The following is a 20,647-nucleotide window of genomic DNA, read 5'->3' as shown; positions in this document are numbered from 1 at the left end:
CCCGGCCCCGCCTGTGCATCCTGCCTGCTGCGCACGGAGCAGCGGCAGCCATCTGTCTGTCCCTCTGTCCGTCCGTCAGTGCAGTTGTCCCTGTGCAGCCACCCATGCTCGGGCACCCGCCGTCACCCACCCGTCCCTTCCCTCCATTCATCAGACCATCCATCCATCCATCCATCCCTGCCTTCATCCACCCACCCATCGATCCACTCACCCACCCACCCACGGCTCCACCCGTTCATCCACCCATCCATCGCTCCATCTATACCCACACCCACCCACCCACCCAGCCAGGCCTCCATCCATCCATCCTCCGCCCCCTCATCCATGCCTCAGAGCAGCAATCAGCTCTCATCTTGCTGGCTGTCCATGCACCACATCATCCCTCCCTCCATCCCTCCATCCGTCCCTCCCTTCCTCCCTCCATCTCTCCATCCCCCTCCATCTCTCCCTCCATCCCTCCATCTCTCCATCCATCCCTCCCTTCCTCCCTCCCTCCCTCCATCTCTCCATCCCTCCATCTCTCCCTCAATCTCTCCCTCCATCCCTCCCTCCCCCCCCCCCTCCCTCCCTCCCTCCATCTCTCCCTCAATCTCTCCCTCCATCCCTCCATCCCTCCCTCCATCTCTCCATCTCTCCCTCCCTCCATCCCTCCCTCCATCTCTCCCTCCCTCCATCTCTCCATCCCTCCATCTCTCCCTCAATCTCTCCCTCCATCCCTCCATCTCTCCATCCCTCCCTCCATCTATCCATCCCTCCATCTCTCCATCCCTCCATCTCTCCATCCCTCCCTCCATCTCTCCATCCCACCACCCGCTCACGTTCAGCCCAGCCGAGCAGCCGAAGCCGCTGGTACCCGCCGCTCCGGGCGATTCGGGGGGCTGCAGCCCGGCTTGCGGGTCACCGTGGGAACAGAAAGCCCCCAGACGCTGCCAGCTCTCCCCAATCCCCCTCCCCAACCGCCCGGGGCTCAGCCCCAGGCCACCCATGGGAGCAACCCCAACTTTTGGGCTGAGGATTGCCCCAGGGGCACCCCTGCGCTGGGGCGGGGGGCCGACCCCTGGGCACCCCCCTGCCCACCCCCACCGGGGGCTGCGGGAGGAGGGTCCCACCGCCCCCCTCCGCCCGTTCACCGAGCGGCCCCCGCCGTGCCGCCGGCACACGCCGCAGCTCCGCCGGTCGCTTTACAAAACGGCTCCGCCATGCTGCGACTCCACTTGCGTGTCTTTTGCCATCTGCTGCTGTCATTAAAAAATTAAATTTCCATCTGCTTTCACACTCCCGCCTCTCCCGCCGGCTCCTGGTGCTGCCGCTCCCCGGGAAGCATCGCCCCCGGCTCCCTCCCCGGGATGCGGCCGACGCGGTGGGGCCGTGAGGGTGGGTTGTAGACGACGCCGAGTTCATTTTTCCCGTGCTGTTTGCAACCAGCTTCTTCAATCCGGGTGCGGGGCTGGTGGGGTGTACCCCACTTTTGCCCCCCCCCCCAGTCCGGCACAGGGTCAGCTTTGGGGTGTTTTTGAGGGAACAGCCCACCCATCGCTCCACCGACCCGGCCCGAGGGAGGTGGCGGGTGACAAACCGGGGGGGGGTTCGGAGCCCCGGGGGGCTTTATTCACCGGGAAGGAGCTGCGCCATGCCACCCCCTCCCCGGTATTTTTAGGAAAAGAGAGAAAAACCAGTCACCGGTGTCCGAACCCACCCGTGTGGTGGGTGCCCCGCGTGTCCCCGGGGACCTCCCGGGGTGCTGGATCCGGCCAATTCGCATCCCGGTGGCTGTGGCTCCATCGCGGTAGAGCGGGGACAGATCCCGCCGTGCCGGTGTCCCCCCCCGTCCCGTCCCCACGCTCAGCACTGGCTGCACGGCGGCGGTCCCCCCGTCCGCCGGGCCTCGCGGGACAGCGTGGTCCCCGTGGGCGTGGGTGGCGTGACGATGATGGAGGGCACGTGCAGGTGCTTCTCGCCTGGGGACGCTGCCGCGGTCCTGTCGCTGCCGTTCCCGCTGCTCACGCACGTCTTCAAGCCTGCAGAAATTGGGGGGGGGGACACACCAAGGGAAGGAGAAGATCAGGAGTGGGGCTGCAGCATCCCCCCCCCCCGCCCTCCTCCGTGTCCGGCTCAACCCCTTACGAGCCAACAGAGAATCCACAGCCGTTTCCCCCCACCCCCCCCCCCCCCAGCATCCAGGTGCAGCCTCCCACCTCCTCCCCACCCTGGATTTTGGGGTGTTTGATAGAGGCGGATACCGCAGCCCCCCCGACAGCCTGCCAGCCCCCCCGGGGAGCAGATCGCTTTAATCTGCCTTTTTAATCAGGAGAAAAGCCCTGCGCGGCGCAGGCGGCAGCCAGGGAGGTTTCAGCTCTTCCCAAGCAGGAAAATGCCCGGAGGGGACAGACACTGATATTTTTAATCTCTTTTTAATTAAGGATAAAGCCCTGCCTTACGTAAAGGAGCTCAAAAAGCCGGGGGGGTGTGTGCGTGCATCTTTTCTTTTATTGCAGACTCCAAGCTCATCAGAGAGGTCTGGAGGTGCGGGGGGATATTTTGGGACTCCACCCTGGATTTGGGGATTTAGGGCAGGATGTGGACTCCCTAGCTGCCTCAGTTTCCCCTCTTCAGTCACCCCATGCTGGGCTGGGGGGGGTCTGTGGGACCCTCAAATCCCCCAGACCCCACGCCACCAGCCCCACCCGCAGCATCCCGGACACGGGAAGAGGGCACATGGGCGCCGAGCTCATTTTTGGGTGACGCATCCAAAGCCCTGCCCATCACAGCCAGCATCTCACATAGGGTTTGTGCTTGGGAAAAGCCGGGGAAGAAGCAGCTCTGCATCTTAGAGAGGGATGCTCGTTAGCTCCCATCCCTAATGACCCCAAGGATGATTAATACGAGCTGCTCAGGGGTCAGCGCTGGGATGCAGAGCTAATGGGAGATGCGATATCCAGCTGACCCAACGCAGCGAGGCCAGGAGCGTTAAAAGCTCCTGCTTTCCTCTCTCTGCAGACATCGCTGCCGCCATCCCCAGCCTAACTCCATTAAGAAAATTAAAGTTTCAGAGAAAGCAGCAGGATAGAAAGCTCCTGTCTTGGAATATCCCTTGGGGGAGCAGAGCAACAAAGGATGAAGGATGCTCAGGGTCAGCCCGGAGGCCGGGAGCCGGGTACCCTGAACATCCCATCCCGTGCATCCCTGAGCAACCTTTCCGTACACCGAGCTGGCTCTTTCCCACCTCTGAGGAAACCCCCACTTAATTTCTTGAGGGATGCCATCAGCCCAAGGATGCTCGGAGCAAAGGATGCAGGAGCAAGCGCAGGACTGGACCCTTATATTTCCATAGGGACGGGGAAAGCAGCTCTGGGGTGATGCATGAGCAACGGGTCACCCCGTGGGACTCGCTTAAACGCCACCAGGACGCCAAACCACACCAGTCCTGCCCAAGGCAGAAATACCTAAACCTCCTCCATGTTCAACCATCCCCAAGATGCCTTCACGGAGCAAGAGAAACCCCAACGCCCACCCAAACCTACCTTTCAGGCAGGATAACTTGAGCCCCATGTTTTCATCCTCTTAGCGGGACCCAGCTCTCCAGCCCCGCCGCCGGTCCTCGCCACTGGCGCTGCAAAAGAGAGGCGAGGGTTGCGGGAACCGATGGCGGGAGGAAGGAGAGTGAACACTGATTGCTCGCTAAAAGCACGCACCTATGCGTGCGTGTAACATATATATACATATAGGCGCCCGGGTGCCTGAGCATAACAGGAAGCACGGCTGCTCGGTAGCAAAAACCGCTAGTGATGTCACGGTGCTTTAGTGACTCAATCTCGGCCGCCGAGTTTCAGGAGGAACTTTTTGGGAGGGTGGCGAAGGAGCCTGTGGCTGGGTGAGGAGTCCCCTCCCGGCTTCTGCGCTGCCGGGGTCAGTGCTGCAAACAGTTGCAGGTGAGAAGGTCGTGAGCAGGAGGAATCAGGTTGTTATTTAGGAAGGCAACCGGCGCTGTCAGAGAAAACCCCGAGCCCACGCGCAGGAAATAGAGGGATGCTCAGCTGCAGCATCGCACCCGGGGCTGCCTCCCTCGGGGCTGAGCCGGAGCAGCCGGTGGCAGTCGGGGATGCGCTGCCGGGGATGGTTTTGCTCTGTTTGGGCACCCCTGGTGCCCCGAGAGCTTTCGGGTGGATGACTCCAGTTGCAGGACATCACTTTTTTTTAAGATGCTGAAAATTATTCTGGGCAAAAATCCCTTTACTGGGAAATCTGCATCCCTCCTGCCCACAGCTGCTGGGAAAAGCTTATTGGGATGAGGGTCAGTGACTCATTTTGGCTCTTCCGAGCTCTGGGGCCGGCAGAGAGCCAAGCAAACCCTCCACTCCCCCTGCCTGACCTCTGCCGTGGCTTTACTTCGTCTTTCCAAGCAGCCCTGAGGTGGGCCGGCAGCAGCCGGCAAGGGGAAGCGGGAACTTGCCCTCGCTGGTTTTAATTCTGCAATTTTTTTATCAGCTCCCCACAGGCACCCTGACTTGTGACACCCCTGTGGCTGGGGAGCCGTGGGCTGGGAGCGGAGCCCCCCTCGGGCCCCCACTTTGCAGCTATCGCGGCGGCTGCCCAAATATCAAGAAACCCGTTTGGAGGCGAGTTCTTTGGTTTTTGGCACCTGCCCGTAGCTCACACTACCAGCCACCCCAGCCGCTCGGGGCTGGAGGAGGGCTGTGCAGGGGACACCCAGCCTCACGGTGCAGGGGGGGGTCTCCTCTGGGACCAGACCCCTGTGGCCAAGCCCTTGCAGGACACAGCAGCCCCCTCCCCACCACCGCTAGCTCTTAGTCCCGTGTCCCTGCCACGGCCAAACACCAGCACCAAAGATGCGCGGGCAGAGAAATCCCCCCGCCATCAGCGTTTCAGCAGGATTTCTGGTGGTTGGTGCTGGGGTTTCAACTTTGCTCCTGTGCCGGCACCAGGCCAAGAAGCATTTGCATTCCCAACGAGTTCACGCTCCAAAAACCCCCAGACGCTCATCGCAAGAGTCACTAGAGCGGCGGCCGTGCTGCCCAGGCGGCAGAGCTGCGGCGGAGGGGGATGCTCAGCCGGCGTGCGGGGCTGGGGGTGCGCCGGGGAGGGGGAGCGGGACCGAAGCCGGCCGCGGTGCTCTGAAGGGGTGACACTTACCCGGTCCTGGGAGCCGGAGGCACAATGCCCGCCGTTGCATCCCACCTCCCCACCGTGCCTGGCTGCTCTCGGATGCAGGAGGGGAGCGGGGACGCGAGGCTGGGTGGGGGGTTCCCACTCAGGACCAGCCGTGCCCTGGGAGGGTGGGAGGAGGTTGCGGCGAGACGGCTTGGGTTTTTGCAAGGTTGGTTTCTAACCTGGTTAATCAGGTTAGTGGAGTCCCGGCTCCTCCCATCCATCCCCCCCCCTCCAGCACCATCCAAGCCCAGCAAAGCCCTTGGGTGATGAGGAAATGCTGCTTTACTCTCACCCCGCTGCACAATCCAGCCCGGTGCTGAGGGAGAGAGGAGCAGGAGTGCCCCTCACCTGCAGCTGAAGCCACTGGACCACCGAGCATCCCTACAAGCAGTCAGCCGGGCTACCAAGTGCCTAGAAAGGCAAGTACTGGTTTGATACGAGGGTACCACACCCAGCTCTGGCAGGACCCATCAGCACCCCGAGGTCCTGATGTCCAGAGAGCAGCGACACTCCCAGCCTCTGGGAGCATCTTCACCTTACCCAGCTTCCAGAAAGGCTCTTTGCCCCCCTCCCATCCGACCTGCCAGCCCAAAAACCAGCCCGGCAGCAGGAACAGCACCAGGCAGAGTATTTCTCACCACCCCCAGGATGAGAGCTCCGGGTCGGGTACCACCCCGCTGCGAGGATGCCCAGGCGAAGGCTCTGCCTCCGGAGCAGCCGCCTTTGCCTGCATTAAAAGCAGCCGGAGGCTTTTTCATGTTCACCTCCTCCACAATTAGGAGGCGAGGCCCCGAGACGGCTTCTTTTCAGACAGAGCTGAAAAGCGGTGGTTCACATCCAGGGCGCCAGCGTGCGGGTAATGCTGGCCGCACATTAAACACCCCGCGGCTGCAGGCAGGAACGAAGGAAAAGCTTTGAACTGCGCCTGGAGATTGGAGCAAGCTGATCCCAGGAGCTTGGGAGGTCTCCGGCGAGATCAGAGCCCCACGCGCGAGACCAAGCCCCGCTGGGATGGGCATAAAGGAGAGCGGGGAAGGGACAAAACGGGTGGTTTTGCTCCAGTTTCTGCTGGCCTGGTCCTGCCGTGCTTGGTGAAAATCACAAATGTGGAAAGGGCAGATCTCCTCCCCCATCTGGCTCCTGCAGTTTCTCAAATAAGTGAGTTATTGCGAAGTTTCAAACTCAAGAGCCAGGCAGGCAGCACAGGGGAAAGGCTGCCGCCTCGGCTGCAGGCACCGGTCCGGGACGCTGGGGCCAGGGCAGAGATGTTTCCAACTTGTGGCTCCAGTTTTGCCCCAGAAAAACAGACAAATGAACCGGTTCATGTGGTTTTTTTGCCTGTTCAGCTTCAGACTCCAAGAGCTGGAGGACAAGCTCTGAGCCAAAGCCTGGCAAGCCCGGTCTTTCCGGATCCCATCCCAACCTCGGTGCGTGCAGCATCCCCCAGAGCCAGGGACCCCTCACCGCAGCCCTGACGCTGCAGCACAAATCCAGGCTAAGCTGTGGAAATCCCCCCTCCACATTTGATGCCTCTCTCCAAAACTGCCCGTTTGCTGCTGCTGGGCGAGAACAAACAGCCCCAAACCCAAGAGGGCTGGAATTAGCCTGGCCTGGAGCAGCACAGTTGCTAAAACCGTGAGCGGCTGAGAGCGATGGCTCGCTGCAGCAGGGAGGTAAACATAAACATCAGCTTGCTAAAATAACTGTGGTTAGCTCTGCGGGCTGCTGCACTGCTCCAGCCGGTGTGGCGATACCCGAGAGGCACAAACACAGCGTCGCACACCCCTTCCTCTTCTCCCTGCGGGCTGGGAAGCAAAGACACCCTTGGGCAAGTTGATGGGGGGGTTTGGCCACCTCGAGGTGGCTGGGTATGGCCTGGAGACCCTCCGGCGTGGAGCCCTGTTCACTACTGGAGAAAGCCCCCGGCTGACCAGCGTTAAGCAGATCTGAGTCCTGAGGACGGGAGCAGCCCCATGGGCCAGACATCCCCTTTCCCCAGGCACCACGAGACCCTCACGCAGCCTGCCTCTGCTCCGGGTCCCTCCCAGGAGCTCCCACTGCCCACGGGGGGGGCCGGGGCTGCGGCACGCTAAGCATCACATCAGGGCAACTGGCCAAACCCCCCCGAGAGCCAGCAGGCCAGGGGGAAGGAGAGGGTGGGCTCATAAAGCTTCTCTGGTGGGTTGGTATGGAGCTGGCTGACCTCTCCAGGTGAAGACTTGTCTCTCCAGCCCAGGCAACTGCCCCGGGTGGTCCTCTGATGTGGCCGGTGACTGTTTCCAGTTCTGGCCGTGGCCCTCTGGCAGCCGGGCTGCTCCTCTCCCCGGGCTCAGCAATCCCCAACCCACCGGCCCCATCCTGCCTGGGTGCAGAGGAGGGTGGAGGGGGCTGAAGCACCGACGAGGGGGTGAGGATGGAGGGCAAACTCATAACTTCACTGGAAGGGGAAGGGCCGGGTGAGCTCATGGCTTCCCAGGCGCCAGAAGAACCACAGGGAGAGGGATGTGTTTTGCAAACACCGGCCACAAGAAAAGCTTCAGCTGGAGAGCCTGGCGGAGCAGAGCCCGGAGAGCCTGCCACGGAGCTGCTCTGCTGGCTCCCTTCGAAGGAGCTGCTCCTGCAAACACCAGCTGGGCTTGTTTTAGAAAGGAGGGATGAGAAGCAGCTTTCTGGGTCACAGAGTCCCAGGGTCTGCTAACGCAGGCAACACGTCACCCTGGCTCCGTACAAACAGCAACGAGGACGCCTGCTCCCCGCTTCTGCCCCAGCTCTCTTCTGGCCCAAGCAGGGGAAAGGGCTGGTCCCAGCCTGGCTCGGAAATTGCCCTAGGAGAGGGCTGCAGGGCCACTGCATAGGACTTGCTGAAGCTGGAGGTGGCAACAAGGCAGTAGGTGCTGGGAGGGGAACAGAAACCCCCTCCCAGAGCCCCCGGCCGGGGGAAGCTCGCAGGGCAGGCGAGCGGTACCCAGAGGGGATGCCAGGCGTGGGAAGGAGGAGGATGTCACGAGGAAGCAGCTGAAGATGCAGGCTCTGGGGAAACTGGAGCAGCTCCAGCATTCCCCAAGCACAGGCTCTTGGCAGGACCAACAGACCGAACAACCGGCAGGAACCGTGCAGGCAGAAAACACCCCCGAAGAAAATCCAGCGGGCCGTGGCAGCAGCCTTCCCGAGCGAGCCAGGAGCTGCTGTGGCGGGGGGTAGGAAGCAAAGCGGAAAGCGAGCACGTACCTGAAGCACAAAACCAGAGCGTGCTGGGCTCTCCTGCCAGACCTGCATCCAGAGCAAACCACCTCCCTGCCGGGCATGGATTCAGCGGGTGGCTGGGAGGCCGTGGCTGGGAATTGGCTTAGGGACCTGGCCACGGCTGCCGCGCTTCTTGGCTCGCTGAGCTCCGGGTTAATCTCGGCCCAGCTTTCCCTTTTATCTCCTGGTACAACCTCAATACATTTTTTCAATTAGGTCCATCTTTTAAGCTCCGGAGCGCATTTCTAGGAAGGGCTGCGTTGTTTCTCGTGGCCCTCGTGGGCTGATGCTGCGCAGACCGGGGACATCCCTGGCACTGGTCCTGCCCGCATCCAGCTAAAGTGCTGCCACGCTGCAGCCGGTGCGGCGATGCCTGGAAGCACTCAAGGAGTTACCCGTTACACCCAGACCACCTACCCGGTATTTTTAAGAGCAGAGTTCCCTGTCTGCCTCATCACGGCTCTGGCAGATTGCAAAGTGCCAAGCTTGCCGCACAGCCACGCAGGAGCACGGACCGCTTTCACCTTTTGCGTGGTCCTGTTATTGGAAACCCCAGCCAGCAACCTGCCTCCGTCCTCTCCAAATCCGCGTCTGCCGCCTTTCACAGGGCGACGGCTGAAAACCAAAGGAAAATATGCAGCTAGGGTGTACTTTTGGATGAGAAGGCTGGGTGAAAATGTGGTCTAAAAGCGACTGAAAAAAAAAAAATCAATAAAGTCCTCAGCGGATACTTTGGCACAGTGAAATCACTGCCTGCTGCGGGAGGGCTGGTTGCAGGGCGATGGGTAAAGCAAACGAGAGTTTGCAGTGCAGGAGTACGATGCGTTGAGATGTTTAACTCGACTCGGGATTAACGGAGCCTGGGCAGGACGGGAAGGAAGCAGCTTGCCCAGCCCGGTGTGCCTGATCCTGACCAGCTCACTACAGCTCCTACAGGCAAGGGCGGGCGACCCAGCTCCGCTCCAGGAGCTGAATTCAAACACAAACTAGAAGCGCAGCTCACAAATGCACGCTGAGCGCATTTCCCCTTGAGGCCATTTTCCAAGCTGCAGTCAACCGCAAGTCCAGCCCGCTAACAGCCTCCTCCATTAGCATTCGCGTGCTCTTTCCGTATCGGTAATGCCCTCCACCCGAGCATCTCAAGACGTTTTACAAATAGCAGCAGCAGCAGAGTGCAGCGATTAGGCCTCTAGCCAGGGAGCAGAGAGACCCGGGTTTGCTTCCTGCATCTGTCACCGTCACCCCTCCTCGGCGTGCTTCTCTGCCACTTAGATAAGAAATTCTTGTGGGGCAGGGGGCCATCTCTCACGCTGCATCTCCACAGCGCCGTGCAGAGCGGGGCTGGGCTCTGCACATCTGTCTGCCCCCGGCTCCAGCTGTGCCAGGCGAAGAGGTTGCGGCTCCTCCATCCTGCCAGCTGAACCGCTCGTCTGCTTCCCGCACCCACGTCAGCTCTAATGAGCTGAAACAGGTTATGTGGTAGGTCTTTGCTCGTTTTCATGCTGACATAGGCTAGGGAACGTCCCATGAGCAGCTCAGCCGGCAGATGGGAGGGGGGAAGGGGGAAAAACTCCAGCGGCAGACTGCTTCACTTGCTGAATGAAGAAAAACAACCCCAAAGCCCTCAAAGAGCAATGAGCTCAGAGACAATTCGGCACCAGTACATTCCTTGGGAACAGGTATCTCACTTGTGTGCACAAGCAGCTGATCAAAGACAGCCCTTGGCTCTTGCCACCCACCTGCTCTTCCCACTCATGACGCCGCACAAGCCAGGAGGAGCAGAGGCCATTCCCGACGGGCATCTAGCCCCAACCAGCCACCGATTCTTCGAGCAATTTTAAGGCAGTCTCCTTTCTCGGTGAAAATAATGCCTACAGGCCCCCCCATACTCTCTGCTCCCTTCTGGGTTTCTCAAGCTGGATCTGTACGTGGAGTTTTTGACCACGGCTGGAAGTGCCCTGGGCCATCAGCTGGTGGCACACCCGGGGACAGGCCTTGTGGCTGTCTGGGTCTCAGGTCACTCCGACCCTTAATTTCAAACCGAATGGGCGCTCGAAGCAACACATGCTCAAGGCTCTTCGTTCTCCCCCTTGTGACTAAAGGATTCAAGGTGAGCGCTCACGTGGATCCAGCAAAAAGTAGTTTGCGTCCTCCCACTCAGAAACCCCAGCACTTTGTACTGGTATTTTCAGATACTTGCACGGTCTCTTTATTACTGCTTTGAAATATTGGGGTTGAGAGTGGAAAAAAGAATCCCACATGGGAATAACGTTGCATTTCCAAGTGCCTGAGGTCCTACGGATGAGGTAAAGAGCTGGGAGTTAAACATCTGGGCAGGCAAACGCCAAATCTCCAAATCTCAGTGAATACAGGGGGAAGGAATAAATAACCCTGCATGTAATTAATTGCTAACAAAACAAAACGAGTAAGACACCCATGCCCAGTGTTGTCTTCCCAGCTATCACAAGGACTCCAGCAACGGAGAAGCAGATGCCTTCCCCAAGATTTCTCCCCCAGAAGTTTTAAAAGGAGTTACCTTGAATTCCTCTGATGAATCCAGCTGATCCACCAGCCAGGAAACCAGCATTTGCTCCTGCAGGTAGGCTTGGTACATCAGCAGGAAAGGGGAACGCAGCCTTCGCTGAGCCTGGCAGTTTCCTCATTCTTTCACAACAGCCACCCTGGCTGCGGGCTGCCTTGCCTTTATGAAATTGCTGCCTTTTGTCCAGCCTTCAATGCAAATAGGACAGGTGAGATAAGATCTGAGCACCGAAGCGCTTGTCCTCTTTGCTTAAAGCCAGCCTGGGCTTCTGCTGATGGCAAAACACTCAGAGGACCTCATTTAAAAACAAACAGAAGATGATAAAAAAAGGGAAAGACAAGCATTAAAAGCTGCTCCCCTTCCAGCAACATGTCTCAACGTTAGTCACGGGGAGCTTTTCCATCAGGTTACAGACTGATGATATACATTTTGCTTTGTCTTATGAGGGTGAGGGGGAGGGAGTACCTGCAAGGAGAGATTAGAGTGTATTAGCATATATATGATCAAAGCTTGATTATGACATCTAGTTACAAAGAATAAGACATACGTTTCCTGTGGCTCAGGAGACATACCAGCTTATACGGCAGTGTTGGCTGACAATCTCGCATAACTAACATAACGTGTCTTGCTAAGATAACATCTGCCTCTGTAACAATAGGTTAGATTTCACGAGGCGTTTGTACAAAGTAAGAAAACAGTCCTCTTCCTGCAGCGTGTGCGATTTGTAGAGTCTACTCTGAACATACGTTGCCAGAGCATTGCCGTTTCCAAGATATCTTTTCACACAGCCGTGGATGTGTAGTAAAACAGCCACTGGAACGTGTTTATCTCCCTGCTTGTGAGCTAGATACAAGTTTTCATCGAACAAGTTAAAACATTTTCCTTTCCTGCAAGCATATCTGGCTCACGCTCTAGGAAAGGCTATTGACTAAGTGCCCATCCCTTTCGTAATGCCCATCACACCTTACTACTGCATAGCAGGGAGACAAACCGAACCGTTCAAATCTTCATCTCCTCCTCGGACAGGGAGCTGAACCTCAGACCTCGCCTCGTGGCTTTGTGGAATCTGAACTGCAGGGAACTCCACAGCTGGACCTGACCGGAGGCATCCTGGTTCTATTCGCTACTTCAGAACAGGATTTTAGCCTTATCCCGTCTCTCACTAAGACCAAGAGGAAAACCTGTACTTATTTAAACAGAAGCAGAAGTAGACCAAGAGGTTTTGACAATCTCACCCCTCATGTTTTAAAATAAGAACACTAAGGAAAAAGCAGGAACTTGGAGAGAGACCGATCATTTGGTGGACATTTGGATCTTCCTTGTAAAAACGTTTTTGGGTAGGAAGAGAACGAAATCTAGAGAAACCATTGCAGGTTGAGGCCATGTCTAACTACAGTTTGACAAACAACCATGCCGAGTAAGGCAACAAGACTTACGAAGAACCGTACGAGTCTCATATAAAGCTTCATCGTCCAGTAAACTTATTCTTAGAAACAAATGCTAATTAGAAAGACAGACAGAAGCTGAACAAGACTACCTCTAGGCTCCTTGATTCGATGTACTCACATCACTTTGCCTTCAACTTGGAGGGATACATTTTAGACCTACTTAAATGGACAGTGTATGAACCAGTTGAAAATGAGATCTGTTTATAAACCCCCAAAAGACTGCATAAAATTAATACGGTATTTCACTCTCCTCTTCTTTTGTGGACTCGAACTGTTTTAGAACTGTCATTCAAACTCATTAACGCGCTTCCAGTCCTTTTTACAAATCATGACGTGAATATTTGTTTTTACCTTGGGTTTAACATTTTCAAGCAATAACTGTGGTTGTATGCCCACGGAGAGCAGGAATCACGTAGCATTTGGGAATACTGCTTTAACAGGTTCTCTGCAGCTGTGTCATGCTAAACCACTGCAAAACAGGTGACACATGAGCACGGTACATCGTCCTCAGCAGTTCGCATTTTACTGTGCCGACAGAATGACATTTCCAAACCAGGACAAAATAAACCGTTAACCTTACATTTTATGTATTTGATCTTAAAATTTCTCATCTGAGGACAAGACTGATTTTTTTGAAAGTTATTTCCATAAATCGTTAAAAAGTAATCTCTCTAAAGATTAGAAAAGCTTAGTCAAAACTTTGTAATATGAACAGTAGGGACAAGCAGAAGTAGTTCTGGTTTCGAAGGAATAGCAACATTCACTACAACGGGGAAGGTGTGCTGTAAGCGACAGTTTGCAGTTCTTCCAAGGAATCTCACAAAAAAGATTCAACGGCTTACGGACACATCAGTCTTTGCAATGTGACATGCCACTCCTTTTTAATCAGTCGGGTTTCCACACAAGGTACTGAATGTTGTTCTATTTACATTCAAAAATAGCATTTTTCTCTCTTCAGTACATAGTGGGAATGCCCGTAAATTAGTCAGTAGAAACCCCTCTAACACAGGTGGAGGACAGCTTTGTTGATCTCTGGGTTTGTCCAGTCGTTCCGGATATCATCCAGGTGATTATCAAAATCTACAAGCGTCTCGTAGGACTTGCTGTCCAAGAGAGAGGCAGCGATTCTCTGGGCTTCGGTCCAATCTTCACAAAAATCACTAGGATGTAAAATAACCAGGAATTAGAAGTAATCACAAAGAAAATCTCCACCACCTCTTCTACTCTGGAAATTAAGCCACGCTCTCTGCAACGTGGTCACGGTGGTCATACCACTGCCTGGCTGCGGAAGCCGGCTGTTCTCTCTCACAACAGCAAAAAACAGCTTTAAAAGCACTGTCATCTACACCCACCGCCCTTACAGTATCACTCATCACAATCAAAGTTTTGCCCTTAATGAGGTAACCTGTTTTTCCTTACTACCCGAACACAAATAAACTCTGAAGTTTACTCACACGTGCGGGTCCTTGCACCTCCACTTGTTCTCATGAAGCTCGTACACATGAATGGCAGGCTCTACGCACTCCATTGTAAACTTGGTGTTATCAACCTGTTGTGCAACAGAAAAACACTACCTTAGTCTCCTCCTCAAGATCCCAAGTAAAGAGATGAAATTAAAAAAAAGTCAGTTTTTACAAACAGGGCACCTTACACTAACTCGCCCGCTGTCCTACCTTCAAATAAGCCAAATTTGACACGTTTAAACTGCCAACATCCTTTGCCACTGTGGCAAGGAGGCAAAGCATCCTTTGCTTCATGTGAGACAAGAGTTTAAGTCACAGAAGGGAGCCTGAAGTCATGAATACGCTGCCTTCACTCAAGCCTCGCAAGCAGAGGCAGCCTCCACTTCCTTTGAGATGGCAGAGAGCTAACTGCAGTCTCTCTGCAGACTTACTAAGAACTTCACTGGCTACAGGTCATTGCATCTCTTCCCCAGAGCATTTGGAAGGAAAGAGAAAAATAGTTACTTCACTATTAAAAGATCCAGAGAACAGCATTTAAATGTCTAGTCCAACACCACAGTCATAACATTAACAATACAGAAAGAAGCGGGGAGGGGAAATGAAGTAATTTACCATTATGAGTGCTGTATCGTTAAAGCCCTCTGCAATTCTGGAGGCCACCTTTTCCGCAACCTGGTTTGGACTGCAGCAGAAGGTAAAAGTAACTGTGTTATTTGAACCATGACATTTCAGCTGAAAGCAGCAGGAAATATGCTTAAAGAGATGTGAAAATTACACTGCGTGCTTACAAACAGGAACAAGATATCAAGCTGATGCTACACTTGATTGAAGTCAGAAGGCCAAGAAAACCCCAGCTCCTCTCTTCAGCCCATGATCCGTATCTTAGCTATGCTTAGGCAATGGATTTTTGAACAGCAAAATGCTCGCTGCTGACTTTATGTGGAATCAACATTTTGCGGCCTCCTACTTTCTTCCACCAGACCAAAGACCGCAGCCACCTTTGCCCTGGCAGGCATTTAAAAAAGAAACCGCGTTTGCTCCCCGGTCTGCATTTGAACCCACTCACTGCCCAGCTTCTCTACCAAAATCACATAATCTTTTAAAGGAAAACCTTTACCATGTTTCAAAGATGACAGTCCCTACATGGTGCCAGTTATCTTCAGAAATGAAATCGGAGTTTAAAAAAAAAAACAACCAAGCCTGTGATATTCTTTCAAACCTCACATAGAACAGGCAAACTGTATCTTAAAAATGTCTCCAGCAGATTTATCTCCCTTGTAAAGAAAGGACAAATAGTGCCCTCATCCCTGTTAGATACCTTAGCAGTCACAAGTATTACTTGAAAAACATACTTGAGACTGAAGGATATACATTAACAAAAGAACTGGGACATAGCATAATACTTTAAACAAGCTGTTCATACTTATTTTAAATGCAAGTATGATGTACTCTCATTAGTCCTGACACTGGATTTGTCTAATAGATACAGGGAAAATATTTGATACATGTATCTAAAACTATATTGTGGCTCCACAGGAAGGCCCCCTTATTGGTTATGGAGTAATTTGAGTTAGCTAGCAGGGAAAAAAAATTACTAATCCTGGGGAAAATAAGTGAAAAAAGATATCTCTGCTTGACTAACATCACCTTCCATTTCATGAGTGTCCCTTTACACGTAAGAAAATGCTTCAGTAAAACTCGGAGACAATTAAGTAGTTCAGTAAGAATTAGGTCACTTCTGAAAGTCTTTCCAAAAGATACTCGGAGTCATTTGAGTTTACAAGATACGTACTGCACAAGCAAACGCGCCTGCAAATTTTGGCTATTTCCCTGACAACCGTAATTAAACTGGTTGGCAGTCGTTCAAATACTGGCCTTTTATAGTATCCACTAAAGAGGAGCGATTCTGGAAAGACTGGGGTTTCTGCACCTGAACAAAGGCCATATCCACCAGCACCGCAAAGACAATGTGAAACCAGATGACAGTTGTCAAAGTTAATCAACACGCACGATTTATGTCGATGATTTTTGTTGGCAGAGTACAAAGTACAACATAAAAGAGCAAACAGAAGGAAATATTGCACCAACACACCTGGCATCTTTCACGCGTTCATTTGCCTGGTAATATCCAGCTATCACGTAGCTATTCTCTTTGCACCAAGAGTCAATCTGAAAAAGTAATTGGAACAATTAAGCCCAGGAAAAAAAAAAGAAAAAAACCCCACAGAACTAAAGAAATCTCATGTCTGTCCTGCAAATAAAATGGCAACTGAAGCATTACAATATCTTTGCCAATTGTTTCTTTAAATACGCACATAATTATATATATTTATGTGCGCACTCACACACAGAGTTTGGCTAATTTCATTAGAACAGAGAAGCCAAATTGAACATTTGGAGAATGATGGAAATCATTAACCAAATGGAGCAAAAGAGCAAGAAGTCACCTCACTCAAAGCCTGGCCTAAATTCGAATGACAGGACTTGTAAAGAGCTTCAGCAATGCTGCCTGGGAGAGGAGTCTCAGTCCTACCTATTGCCATTTCTGGCTCTTTTCTGTTAGTGTTCATTTGAGACAGAGATGTTAGAAGACATTCACCATGTGGATGTGTGACTGTACTGTCTTTTCAAAAAGAGCTTGTGGATTTTATTTCTAATGTAACATTTCTAGGCTAAAGTGGAAGCATTTTTTACCTGAACTAGCAAATAAAGCTTGATGTGAAAGGTAAATGCGAGGCAGAAGAAGGTTGTCCCACTTCCCATTTTTCCAACCCACTCCGTTACAAAAAGGTTTTTGTGATAAAATTGTTTTTCTTTGAGAGTTCACCTGCAAGGGTAACTAACCACCGGAGCAACTTATCAAACAACGTGGGTGGATTCTCCACTCTTTAAAATCTTTCAATCAAAACTGAACTAAAAATACTCTCCAGCTCAGCCACAAGATAAGGGCTTGATAAAGAACTATTGGCATAAATTCTCTCATCTCTGTTATAGACATGGTCACACCGGGCCACTCCTCCTTATTTAACATCTGTATGTAAATACTGAAACATATGCATTTATTTGCATATGATTTACACAACTTTTGAGTCACACAAGTACGAAAGTTGACGTAGTTTTGGTTTTTTATAAGTGCAGTTTCAGCATGCGCACACTGCTGTTCTTTCTGCTTTGTGCTGGATCTGAATTCCTCCTGCTGAGTCTGTCTTGCTTTGAAAATACATATATATATGATATTTCTCTTTATAAGTGAGGATATCAAGTCAGCATAATACAGAGCCCTGAAAGACAGAAGTGGAGAAAGCAGCTAGAATGTTCCTTTGCAGTCCCTAGAGAGCATGCATCAAAAAAACCTCAACAGCTATATTAAAGCGGAGTCCAAAAATACATCTGATGCTGACCTGTCACATCTTGTAAGTCAAATCAATCTCATTTTTAGCAATAATTATAGTATTAGAGTGCATACACAAACAAACAAAAAAAGCCATGTGAATAATCCCTCCTCTACAAGGGATGACATGGATTTACGCGATTAAAAAAAAAAGCAAGCTGTGTAGCCCTGCTATAGCTGAGGGCCAACTGCTGTTTCAATTACAAACCCATTTTGAAGGCTTAGGACTAGGGTTTGAATTGTTAGTGGCTTGAAAGCTTGGCATTAAAGCCAGAAGCCCAGACACTAAAATTAATAATAATAATAATAAAAGTCCATCAATTTAAAAATTAAAACCCTTAGTTCTAAATCAATTTTTGTTGTGTACCGAAAATGGTCTTAAAAAAAAAAAAGAGAGAGTATGATTTTTAAGTTCTCAGTTCCCTAAGTGGTAATTAAAAACTGCTTCCATAAAAAAAAAAAAAAAGGAAAAAGAAAATCTTTTTGGAATTAAAGCTGTTTCCACCTCCAATTTCTAAACACTCTCTAACCGCGGCACTGTCACCACAGGTAGCCTTAGCATCAATTAGCCCCTGATATTTTGAGTCATGTCCGGCCCTGACGAGGACAAGCCAACGAGGGACACATTGCGTCTTGCTTCCACACGGCGTGTGTCACCCCTGAAAAATCCAAAGCGGCCTGCCCTCCGATCTGCTTCCAGAAGAGGAGCTGCGCCCACCAAAGGGGGGTGGCAGGGGGGTTTAGAAGAGCCCAGGGAGGAGAAAGGCTGTAACCTGCTGCCAGCTGACCGCTGCTCCGGGCGGTGGGGAGCCAGCCGTGCGAACGGAGGGGGAAGTGCTGCTTGGTTTTTGGTTTTTTGTTGGGGTTTTTTTTTTTTTTTTTTGAGAAGATGCGGTTGCAAAACCACATCAATTAGCTGAGAAATTAAAAAAAAAAAAAAGCCCATGTGAAACTTAATTCACTTTTCTTTAATGACTCTGTTTTTGAAAGGGATTTCAAATCAACAAGCCAAAGTGCAAATTAAATGCACGCGCTTCTGCTCTCTCCTCCAGAGCTACAAACCTTCACGCACTGCTGTGTGTTTAATAAAAATCTAATTTTGTTGATTCCTTGTACCTAGGCCGCTGCTAAAGCACCGCTCGCAATTTTTAGAAGTCATCACATGGACAAGTCCGTTTGAAAGCGTACCCTCTATTTCTGCAGAGTAAAATCTGGAGACTATTGCTCCCATTTGATGTTCTAGGATAACTCAGGTCAGAGAAGAGGAGGTGAAACTCATGGGGCTGGTTCTAGAAAACCCTCACACATGTGATCAGGCCACAGGTTTGACCAAGAATCAGCAGTAATTGAACTGGAAGAGAAACAGATCCCATCAAAACCTGCCCAAGCTTCAAAATCCTTTAAAAACAGAGGCGCTTCACTACAAACATCGAGTTTCAACCACGCTAATCTTGCTGATTTATTCAGTGACCAGGCGTTATATTGTACAGAACAGGCGAGAACGCCCTCCTTTTAAACATTAAAACAATAAAATCCAATTTTCATAGCTACTGTGCCAGTATTTATTGACACCTTCGCCTTTGTTCAAACAAAAAAAAAAAAGAGAGCAAAAGGCCTCGGGCTCTTGTCAAAGGCTGTGTTTTAAAGCTGCCAAGTGTCACAGGAGTCATCAAATGTGACTGCAAACCAGAATATGTCTTAGCAAGTCCTAATTAATGTGGGAAATCCCAGGGGTTTCTGATCTTTAACTTTTTGTATCAAAAACCAAGAGCAAATATGTAAGACCGTGCCATTTCTTTGGTTCCATAATGATTTGCTTACTGCAAACGTGGCAAGATATTTCAGATGTTGCAAGAAACAGGATTTATTTCCTAATAATCTGATCCTGTAGCAAGATCTACACCAGAAAACTGCACCGAAGGCCTAAAGTTCACGAAAATTCACTGCCACCGACCCTGTAGAAAGACATCTCATCCTGATTTGAGGACAAACCCTACGTATATTTTAAATATATTACACATGTTATTCTATACTTCACTAGGCACTAAGGCTATGGCTACCGTGAAGGTGCCAAAGCACTTCTTTGCCTTCAGATTTGCGCCAGCTCACCCTGACTCCCTGCTGCTATAAAATCCAACCATGTTTCGCTCCCTCTGTCTTCTAGTTTTGACAGAGGGACTCTCCCCAGATACCAGGCAGACGGGAGTCATGGCCCAATGCAGGATGGCTCCCAGTTTTCAAGACCAGGGGGTTGAGACTGGAAAGCGCCGGCCCTACGGTCCCGACACCGTTCTCATCCTGCCTATGTGAGGAGAGAGGGGAAAACGGATTATCCCACAATGACTCACTGCTCTTCCACGGCGGCGGGCGAGGTACGGGATATCGTAATGGGGAGTGCTTGGCTGCCCCCGGCTATCCCACGGTTAACTAACCAACAGCGAGCTTGCAATACACCAAGTGAGATTTCAAACCCAAGCCAGACCTGTGGTATGAAGAGACTTCATTTTTTTTCCTATTTAGGCTAATAGCTTCCATAAATGGGGAAAGCACACCAAAATAACTTAAGAAATAAATACTTATATGCATCTATACCCTCTCACTTGGAGGCAAGCATGTCCTTTACCAATTAGCTGACGCCGCTTTGAAGTGCCTTAAAGGTAAACTGGGAAAAGCTCTTTCTGCTGTAGAATAAGGACATTCCCTCTGGGAGTTATTTGGGGATAATGACACCAATATAAATAGCAGTTTCTCTGCACTGAAAAAGTAATTGGACAAAACTACGAGGCTCTGTAGTTTCCTTCTGCTTCACCAGCAGAAAGCCGTACAGCGGATGGGCCTCGGGGGGTTTTCCACTCTAGAAACACTCCGCTCACCCCACGGATTTGTCTGCCGCTAGCGCAGAGCTACACGTTGCAATGACCCCAGCGCCCCACGTCCCCTGGGCACCAGCCCTTCCTCGCCCCGGCCGCACCCCCCGCGCTCAGCCAGGACACGGGGACCACCACCCCGCCCCGCACGCCAGCCCCGCGCTCCCAGGCCTAGGCCCTTACCAGGGTGAGGGCCACCTCCAGCATAGGCGCCAGGGCCAGGGTGCCGTGGAAGAGCGGGATGCAGTCGACGAAGAGCGAGGGGGGCCCGGCCTGATCGCGGCGCGGGGCCCCCGACGGCCGCTCGGCCACCAGCAACCCGTTCACGGCGCAGTGCGGGTACTTGGCGCCGTGCAGCACCATCTTGCAGTAGGCTTGCGTGGTCAGCTTCATCCTGCCACGGCAGACAGCCCCGCGGCCGCCGCCGCCGCGCACCGGCCCCGCTCCCGGCCCCGCCGCCTCCCCTCAGGCCGCCCGCCGCCAAGTGTCGCCAAACGCCGCCGAGCGCCGCCGGCGCTGTCGTA

At 52.4% G+C, this 20,647-nt stretch overlaps 1 protein-coding gene and 1 long non-coding RNA gene across 2 annotated transcripts; both read right to left on the bottom strand.

Moving 5' to 3' along the window:
- Window positions 1-1,231: 1,231 nt before the first annotated feature.
- LOC140656625 (uncharacterized) lies at window positions 1,232-11,391 on the bottom strand. The gene is made up of 3 exons (XR_012044125.1): window positions 10,949-11,391; window positions 3,522-3,610; window positions 1,232-2,018 (listed from the first exon to the last, which is right to left on the bottom strand). It is a non-coding gene; the product is annotated as an uncharacterized lncRNA (long non-coding RNA).
- Window positions 11,392-12,901: 1,510 nt separating this feature from the next.
- On the bottom strand, window positions 12,902-20,647 carry EMC8 (ER membrane protein complex subunit 8). The gene is made up of 5 exons (XM_072872567.1): window positions 20,307-20,647; window positions 15,958-16,034; window positions 14,478-14,547; window positions 13,857-13,951; window positions 12,902-13,562 (listed from the first exon to the last, which is right to left on the bottom strand). The coding sequence occupies exons 1-5, from the start codon at window positions 20,514-20,516 to the stop codon at window positions 13,403-13,405; spliced, it is 612 nt and encodes a 203-aa protein (XP_072728668.1). The 5' UTR covers window positions 20,517-20,647; the 3' UTR covers window positions 12,902-13,402.

Source organism: Ciconia boyciana, chromosome 9 (assembly GCF_034638445.1).
Source record: "Ciconia boyciana chromosome 9, ASM3463844v1, whole genome shotgun sequence".
NCBI classification, from domain to species: Eukaryota; Metazoa; Chordata; class Aves; order Ciconiiformes; family Ciconiidae; genus Ciconia; species Ciconia boyciana.
Note: the sequence above shows the minus strand (reverse complement) of the source record. Positions and strands in the feature narration are given on the sequence as shown.